This window comes from Sus scrofa, chromosome 4, assembly GCF_000003025.6.
Source record: "Sus scrofa isolate TJ Tabasco breed Duroc chromosome 4, Sscrofa11.1, whole genome shotgun sequence".
Lineage (NCBI taxonomy): Eukaryota > Metazoa > Chordata > Mammalia > Artiodactyla > Suidae > Sus > Sus scrofa.
Window position 1 is genome coordinate 99,001,802 of NC_010446.5, and position 10,015 is coordinate 99,011,816.

Sequence of the window (10,015 nt, forward strand, 5' to 3'; positions counted from 1 at the left end):
GGGTCAGGGGTCAAATCAGAGCTGCAGCTGCAGGCCTATACCACAGCCATAACAACGCTGGATACAAGTTGCATCTGTGACCTATGTGCAGCTTGTTGCAATGTTGGATCCTTAACCCACTGAGTGAGGCCAGGAATCAAACTCGCATCCTCATAGACATGGTGTCAGGTTCTCAACATGAGGAGCCACAATGGGAACTCATGAATATTTGAATAAATAGGAATTATTTTTCATTATTTGGACATAATAATGGCATTTTAAAAAAATGAGTCCTTATCTTTCAGAGATGCACATGGAAATATTTATGGATGAAATCATATGATGAGTTAGATTTTCTTCAATATAATATTGCTGGGGGAGTAGATTGCAGTATAGCTAAAACAAGATTGACCGTGTACAGTAATTGTAGAAATTGGAGGATGGATATGTTGGGATTTATTATACTATTCAGTCTACTTTTGTACCTATTTAAAAAATTGCATGATAAAAAGTTTTTTTTAAAAAAAAAAAAAGGGACGGAAGAGCCAGTTATACAAGATATTTACTAGACTTAAGACTATACAAAAATAAAACTATTTAAAAATTATATGAGTGGAAGGCCAGTTTAGTGCCAATACAAATTGTGCCAAAAGTCTGTAATGAATAAAATCACTATACCTTAAACTCATTTTAGTTTATTTCAATCAAATAAAATTGTGAAATTAATTGCTCCACCTAAGAAATTTTAAGTATATTTTTCCTAGGCTTGAGTGCTAACTATTTTAACATACACAATTTTTTTCTTCAACTTCACAGACTTACAACCCAAATCAAAAATCTTTAGAATCAGGAGTTCCCGTCGTGGCGCAGCGGTTAATGAATCCGACTAGTAACCATGAGGTTGCGGGTTCGGTCCCTGCCCTTGCTCAGTGGGTTAACAGATCCGGCGTTGCCGTGAGCTGTGGTGTAGGTTGCAGACGCGGATCCTGTGTTGCTGTGGCTCTGGCGTAGGCTGGAGGCTACAGCTCCGATTAGACCCCTAGCCTGGGAACCTCCATATGCCACGGGAGTGGCCCAAAAAAATAGCAAAAAGACAAAAAAAAAAAAAATCTTTAGAATCAGAGAGTAAGTATTCAATTTATTTTCATTATTAATCTCAACCACTGCATCAAAGAACTCTCTTCAGAGGAAAAAGGAGTCTTTCATCTCATCATCTACTCAATTTTTAGCTGAAAGACTCAGCAAGAGTGATTCTGTTAGATGTCCACCATGGGGAATCAATCTCTGTGTGTATATGTGTGTGTGGTATATATACATTTACATATGTGTGTATACATATACATTTGTGTGTGCATATATACATATACATATGTATTTTATGTCTGTGTGTGTGTGTGTGTGTATGTATGTGTATACACACACACACACACGCACACACACATACATTTTTTCTTTTTAGGGCTGCACCTATAGCATATGGAGGTTCCCAGTCTAGGGGTATAATTGGAGCTGCAGCTGCCAGCCTACACCACAGCACAGCAATACAAGATTTGAGCTTCATCTGGGACTTATACCACAGCTTGCAACTTGCGGCAATGCCGGGCCCTTAACCCACTGAGTGAGGCCAGGGATTGAACCCGCATCCTCATGGATACTCGTTGGGTTCTTATCCCATTGTGCTGTGTGTGTCACTGAATACAAAGTTTCTGTACTTTCTTATCCTAAGTATCTAGCTTACAACCAGACTAAAAAATACTGGAATGACTAGACATAGATTAGAATGGCCAAAATAAAAAACAGGGACAATGCCAAATGCTTGTGAGGCTATAAAGAAATTGGATCACCTGTACATTGCTAGCAGAAATGTAAAATGGCATAGTCATGCCAGAAAACACTTAGCAGTTTCTTAAAACATTAAACATGCCATGACCATGTGACCCAGAAACTGCTCCCTGGGAATTATTTACTACAGAGAAGTGAAGATTTATGTTCACACAAACCTGTACATGAATATTTACAACAACTTTTTTGTATTAGCCCAAACTAGAAACAACTCAGATGTTCTTCAACAGGCGAATGGTTAAACAAACTGTGGTATATCCAGACAATGGAATACTACTCAGTAATAAAAAGGAATGAACTATTTGATATACACAACAACCTGGATGAATCTCTAGAGAACTATGCTAATCGAAAAAAGCCAATCCCAAAAGGTTATATACCATATGATTCCATTTATAACATTCCTGAAATAACAAAATTATAGAAATGGATAACTTATTAGTGTTTGGCAGGGGTTACTAAGGAGGCTGGGGTGGGAGGGAAGTAGATGTGACTGTAAAAGGCTGAGGGATCCTTATGGAGAAGGAAATGTTCTGTACCCTGACTGTATCAACATCAGTGTCCTGGATGTGATATTGTACTACAGTTATGTAAGACATTATACTGGGGGAAACTGGGTAAATGATATACAGGATCTATGCATTATTTCCTATATGTGAAGCTAAAATTATCTCAAAAGAAAAAGTTTAATTAAAAAAGAAAACGTGTGATTATTAGCCAAAAATAAAATAAAAACAAACGTGGCATCACAAAAACTAATAAAATTTTCTTTTACCTCTTGGGTTTTTTTTTTTTTTCCTTTTTTCCTTTTTGTCTTTTTAGGGCTGCACCCGTGGCATATGGAAGTTCCCAGGCTAGGGGGGCTATTGGAGCTGCACCTGTTGGCCTAGCCACAGCCATGGCAACACCAGATCCAAGCCGCCATCTGCGACCTACACCACAGCTCATGGCAACACTGGATCCTTAACCCACTGAGTGAGACCAGGGATCAAACCAGCATCCTCATGGATACTAATTGAGTTTGTTACTGCTGAGCCACAATGGGAACTCCCTCTTGGGGTTGTTTTAAGGGCAAATAAAATAATATATGAGGGAGTTCCCATCGTGGCTCAGTGGTAACCAACCCAACTAGTATCCATGAGGATTTGGGCTCAACCTCTGGCCTTGCTCAGTGAGTTAAGGATCTAGCGCTGCCCTGAGCTGTGGTGTAGGTCACAGACATGGCTTGGATCCCTCATTGCTGTGGTTGTGCCTGTGCCTGGCAGATGCAGCTCCAATTCAACCCCTAACCTGGGAACTTCCATATGCCACACCTGCAGCCCTAAAAAAGAAAAAAAAATTTAAAAATATATATGGGAGAGTTTTTATAATACAATGTCTTATGACAAATGTTAACTTTTGGTACCATTATTAAATTGTATATGCTGAAGAAAGTATGCATGTCTTAGACTACAGTCTAAACTCTGAAACTCCAAAGCCTTCGAGTAAGCTTTAAAACTTCTCAAATGCCCTACATGCTGATTATTGAGTTTTATCCTTGGTTTTGAAAATTGTACCAAATAAACTATACTAATGCTAAAAAGATAAATAGTGACATCTAGAGGAGAACAGATGTAACTTCCAAAGCAGAATCTATCACATCAAAAAAATCTATCAATTGTATAGTATTCACAAACCTAGTTTATCCTAGGCTTCCACTCCTCCTCCCCTTGCCCCCAAAATTATACACAAGTTATCTACCTGGTGACTTGTACTTTCAAGTATTACATAAAGGAGCAAAGAGAAGTAGAATGTTTTCATCTGGTATGTAAGGTAAATCTCTGCTTTTCCAACAAACTCAAGTGTATCCTTCTTCCAAATAAATCAGCTTCTGTGCCTCAGTTCATAAAAGTATAAAATAGGAGTAAGTATATATATATTTTTTTCTGAAAGGTAGGATGTAAAATTTGGCTACTTACAACTGTGTTTTTATTTACTTTTTTTGTTTTCAGCTGCACCCATGACATGCAGAAGTTCCTGGGCCAGGGATTAAACCCATTGTAGTGACCTAAGCCACAGCAGTGATAACACTAGATCCTCAACCTTCTAGGCCACCAGGGAACTCCCTACTTACAACTTCTGAATTACAAAGAATCTTGAAAGGCAAAGTAAAACCTCAAAATTTTTTGAAGTTCTTATTTTGGCTCAGCAGCTTAAGAACCCAGCTAGTATTCATGAGGATGTGGGTTTGATCCCTGGCCTCTCTCAGTGGGTTAAGGATCCAGCATTGCCATAAGCTGCAGCATAGGTTGCAGATGTGATTCAGATTTGGTGTTGCTGTGGTTGTGGTGTAGGCCTGCAGCTTCAGCTTGCATTTGACCCCTAGCTTAGGAACTCCCATATGCTGCAGGTGCAGCCCTAAAAAGAAAAAAAAAAATCTTTTTTTATTTTTTTAACCTAAGCAATCAATGACGAATGGAAATCACATTTAGCTCTCTGAAATAGAATGTTGGTCCAACACTTTTAACATTTTGAAAGGACCAAAAAAAAAAGAAAGATTCTTATAGTGATAGATGCAATGCAATTATTTAAGATATGAAGTATCCAATAAAACACATTAGTTAGGATATAGTTTCATGATTGATTAGGCGAAATAACATACTTACAAATAAAATATATACTGTATTTGGGTCTTCGGAGCTCCTGAATCAAATAATCCACATTCTCCTAGAAAAAAAGAAAAAACAAACAAACAAAATATGAGGAGAATTGCTTAGGTGAAAAAGTAATAAATAATCCATTGATATATTTAAGTATTTACTGAGAGTCTCCTGTGTGCTGAGGTCTAGATTATGTGTGTGCATGTTGGGAAGGGTGAGGGCTGGGGATAAAGAGATACATTAAATATAATGATCAGAAAGCATATACCTATAATATTAACTAGCTGAACTGCCTTGACCAAATTAAGATTAAAAAATAGAGAGGACAGAGGAGTTCCCACTGTGGCACAATGGGATTGGCGGCATCTCTGGAGCGCTGGGATGCAGGTTCGATCCCAGACTGGCGCAGTGGGTTAAGGATCCAGTGTTGCCACTGCAGTGTAGGTTGCAACTGTGGCTCGGATCTGATCCCTGCCCTGAGCACTCCACATGCCATGGGATGGCTACAAAAGAAAAAAAATACATACATACATATATATATATATATATATATATATATATATAGAGAGAGAGAGAGAGAGAGAGAGAGAGAGAGAGAGGACACAGATGTTGTAGTGCAACACAAAATTGATAATAATTCTGCAATTTTTGCCTCAAGCTGTTTGTCTATAAATTGTATTCATCTGATTAAAATTCTTATATAGAATATCAAAGTGTGTCTACTCCTTTAAAAACCAACATTCAGGAGTTCCTGTCGTGGCTCGGTGGTTAACGAACCCAATTAGCATCCATGAGGACACATGTTCAATCCCTGGCCTCGCTCAGTGGGCTAAGAACACAGTGTTCCTGTGAGCTGTGGTGTAGGTCACAAACACAGATCCCGTGTTTTTGTGCTCGCATCTGACCCTTAGCCTGGGAACCTCTATATGCCGTAGTGCGGCCCTAAAAAGACAAAAAGACCACTAAGTAAATAAATAAATAAATAATAAAAAATAAAAACCAACATTCAAAAGAAGTTAATTATATTCACTTGAGCTTTTAGCTTAGTAAGACTGCACAACTGTAATGTTTGTAAAGTATTTGTATAAGTACATTAGTTTAATAAAATACAAAATCAAAAACTAAAAACCAGTTGATTTTCATATGGTCAAAACATAAGAATTCCAATTAAATAATGTCATAATGCAAGTTTTATCTATTTGTGACACTATAACATATGGTTACATTTCAGTATAAAGTTGGTCCCCAAACTATAAATAAAATATCATTTTTGAATGTTAAAAAATCATACATTTCCTTACAGAATTAAAAGCAATGTAATATAAGCATTGTACATTGCTCATTAAATGGGAAAAAGGCTTTAAAAACTGTAATATAGATTAAAAAATACATTAGAAATTAACTTCATAATATAAAGAAAAATTGTTTTTAAGAACATATTGAGTACAAGAGTATATATATATACACATATATATATATCTGTGAAAGAGGTTCTCTGATTAAAAATGTTGGAAAATTATGGATGAGACAATCTCTAAGATCCCTCTCAGAACCAAAATTTCCCATGACTAATTTGAAACAATCGGAAACTACTGTAACAGAATTAATTAATGTATTCGTTAATTCGAGAACAATTTTTTTTTTGGAGTTCCCGTTGTGGCGCAGCAGAAACGAATACGACTAGGAAACATGAGGTTGTGGGTTCAATCCCTGGCCCCGCTCAGTGGGTTAAGGATCCGGCGTTGCCATAAGTTATGGTATAGGTCTGTGTGGCCCAGATCTGGCACTGGTGTAGGCTGGCAGCTGTAAGCTGTAGCTCCGATTGGACCCCTGGCCTGGGGACCTCCATATGCCACGGGTGCGGCCCTTAAAAAGACAAAAAAAAAAAAGTTATGTATTTTTTTCTTTTTTAGGGCTGCACCCTCAGCATAGGGAAATTCCAAGGCTAGGGGTCGAACCTGAGCTGTAGCTGTGGGCCTATGCCACAGCAACGCCAGACCCGAGGCTCATCTGCAACCACAGCTCACGGCAACACCAGATCCTTAACCCACTGAGCAAGGCCAGGGGTTGAACCCACAACTTCATGGTTCCTAGTTGGATTCGTTTCTGCTATGCCATGACGGGAACTCCAAGAACTATTTACTGAGTATCCACTATGTGGCAGGCAGTGGGGACATAACAGTGTGAAAAAATGAACACCATCTCTGCCCTCCTGGAGCTTACTGCTGGTAGGTGAGACGTATTAATTAATCATACAAAGCATATGAGACTTCAATCATAACAAGTGACAGGGAGGGGAAGATGGAGCTGTAAGTGCTTATAAGAGGAGGGTTTGACCTGGTCAGCAACACCAGGAAAGATTGCTTGAGGAAGTGAAGAAGTTCCAGGCAAAGAGAAAAGCAAGTGCAGAGACGCTGTGGCATGATGGAATATAGTACACTGAAGGATTAGTGTGTGGCTAAGAGCAAAAGGGGGAATGATTTGAAATGACGCTGTAGAAATGGTAGGAACTATACCACACTAGGCCTTGCAGGCCACACTTAAGGAGTTTTGTCTTTATCATAAAAGCAATGAGAAATCATTTGAGGATTTCAAGTGTGGTGACATTGTTAGATTTGTATTTTGGAAAGTGCATAATGTACAAGCATGGTAAAAGAATACACTGGAGTTGAAGAAAATGAATATAAAGCAAGAGAATATACAAAATAAGACTGAAACAGTAAAACATTTTAAAAGGAGGACTCAAGTGAGATTTAGAAGATGATGGACGAAAACTGACTGATGGCTAAAGAACTTTTAATTAGGGGATGAAAATAAATAGAGGACAGGAATGAACATGTAGAAGGATGATAAAAGGCCTACCTGGCTGCAGTGGAGGAGAGCAGAGGTAAGATACAGGAAGTTGGATACATAAGGGCAGAACAGACCAGCTAAAGGAAGATACTAAATATAGATTTAATCATGGAAGTAAAATTGAGCCATTAGAGCTTCCTGAGTATAGATGTGAATAAAATGATAAAGACTGCAGCCACTAAGTATGTAAGATTCAACAGCATTTTTGTTTAGTGGCATATGTATGGTGGTTAATCCAGAAATAAAGTGATCTGGGTCTCTGTTAAGGTAGTTAGTGACTTTGGAAGTAGCTGAGAACCTAAAAGACATCTGGCTGTAAGGAATGTGGAAAGGAGAGAGTCATGGTTATAATTCTGATAAACCAGGATAATTATGATGCCACAAATGATGATAATACAAATTTATTTTGCCTTCATAATACTTTCAGATGATAGTGTGCTGGTATTTGCCTAGCCAGATGGCAGCTCAGTTTATGTAGTACCTTCGTAGGTCGAAGAAAACAAATTGCCTTGAGGTGTTTCATGATCTCTCGATTTTGAGAATCAATGCGTTCAAAAAGGTACACTTCCTTCTGGAGAATTTCCGATTGTGTGTATACCATACTCACGATGCCAGTCTGTAAAGAAAAAGAATTAACTAATATTTTGCTAGTCCAGGATAATAAAAACAAGCAGCAATACCTAAGACTTAAATTTTTTTTTCATTTAATACTTACTTGGATAACTTAAATACTAACATATGTAATAACATTTACAGAGCATCTAAAATCATAAGTAATGTACCAAAATGAAGTGCTCTCTCTGAACACGGACGACCCATAAATTTCCAAATAAAAAATTTCCCATCACCCTAAAGAGTTTAAAAAAATCTGTGACCAACAAATAATAACCTGTCATCTAAGTTTGAGTACTAACAGCTTTCCTCTAAAAACACAACAGTGAGTGGAAATAACAGGATCATTCCAAAGTCTTCCAAGTGCTCTCTCTCATATATTATTTCTTGGCAGAGGCATTTAGGAAAGGATTTCTGATTCCAATAAATTGTTCTGAGTATAAGAAGAATCTCTGGCAGTGGTTAGAGCCATTCAGACCGAAAACCTTCTAAGCAAGGTTTATGCAACCTTTCAGTTCCACACTGAACTGACCCTGACTTACAAATCTTTAATTAAATACTAAATCCTACAGTGGAATGGGACCAGCTATTAAAAAGGAGGGAGGCTTCTTTCACAAATACTGAGCAAAAGCAAACTCACCGTCTCCTTATCCATGAGAAGTACTTTCATACCCGGTCCGCTGTCCTCTATCATTTTGGAAATGTACTGCTTCACAGCAAAAACTACGTTCATGGTGGCGAATTGACAGGTTAGCCCTATAGCCCTTCCCGCCCCCCTTTTTTCTTGCTAGATTAACCCCCCGCCTCTTGGCCGGGTCTCTGCGGCTTCCTCCCAGTCCGGCTTTGGCTTCCGGAAGTCCGGGCAGCAGAGGTCCTGGGAGTTGTAGTTCCGCTACGCGGTCCCAAGGACCCAGCCTCCTCGCTGGATGGAAGAATTTGCCTGAGACACCCTGAGCCGCCCGGCCCGGACGTGATTCTCGACACACCTCCCGCCCGGAGGTGTTTAAAGCCCGGGCTCTCAGGCCTCTCCCGGCCCTGGGCCCGGGGTGCCCCGGCGGTGGCCTGACGCCCCTCCTGCCTGCTTGGGGAGAGGGTGGCGCCTCGCGGTGTAGAGGAACTTGGCATAGGGCTGGCTCGGAGGCAAGAATAGCAGAACGTGGCCGAGGTCGCTATTTGCCATTAACGCTTTCTTGGGTGGCAGTGAAGGATGGAAAGAAGGGAGGTGGCCTTAGGCTCCAGGCGGATGCTCGGGACTCGGAGGGAAGGCATTTGGTAAATCGCACGCCGCGTTTGCCAAATAGTGGCCGAGGTTAACATTTCCCGACTTCTTTGGGTCCTTAACAAGGTGAGGACACAGCCCTGATAAGTGAGACCTGAACCGGTTTTCCAAAGGCTGAGGGGCATCGGAAATTGAGTTGATGTTGTTGAGGAAATGAACAAAGGGAACGCCCTTTAGGGATGTTCTGGGAGCCGCCTCGGTTCGCCCAGAAGGGCCCGGAGCTGAGGTCTGTGGCCGGAATTCGCAGGCCGTGGATCCCCCGGAGCCCAAAGCCACCCAGTTTTCGGCCCCTTGGACGATTGGACTCCGGGGTTTTCAGCTCGCGCGGGGTGCTGTGGACCTGCGACGCTGAAACTGCGGGCAGGAGCGGAGTTAACAGGGTCAAAAATGGGTAGGGGGCATGTATTTGGTGTGGCTAAAGTAAACTAGCGTGGGGATTTTAAGAAAAAACTCAAGATTTTGATTTAAGAAACGACAAAAACGTAGCAACAAGATGAATCTTAAAGCCATCAACTTCCGAATGTTTGCATTTGTGTTTATACCCCTCAGGTTTTCTCATCATACTATTTCTCGAAAAGGAGGGTAAAAGTTAATGTTCCTCACCATTTCCTTGGGGAATTATAAAATCAGGAACAAGAAACAATTGCAAGGAATCAGACTATAGTTGCCAGTAAATATAAGGAGTTTTGTCTTTATCATAAAAGCACACGCACACACACAAAGTGACCAGTATTTGTTGGGGGGTCATAGTTTTAATTAATAGGTTCAACATTAACAAATCAATATTCTTTAAAAAAAATCATTGGTGAAT

General features: G+C 39.9%; 1 protein-coding gene across 1 annotated transcript in view; it reads right to left on the reverse strand.

Annotated features, from left to right (window-relative positions):
• Positions 1-8,753, reverse strand: part of VPS45 (vacuolar protein sorting 45 homolog) — a 70,970-nt gene extending 62,217 nt beyond the window's left edge. The window contains 3 exon segments of the mRNA NM_001244994.1: positions 4,467-4,527; positions 7,795-7,929; positions 8,566-8,753. Coding sequence (NP_001231923.1) covers positions 4,467-4,527; positions 7,795-7,929; positions 8,566-8,658 — 289 coding nt within the window. The 5' untranslated portion in view covers positions 8,659-8,753.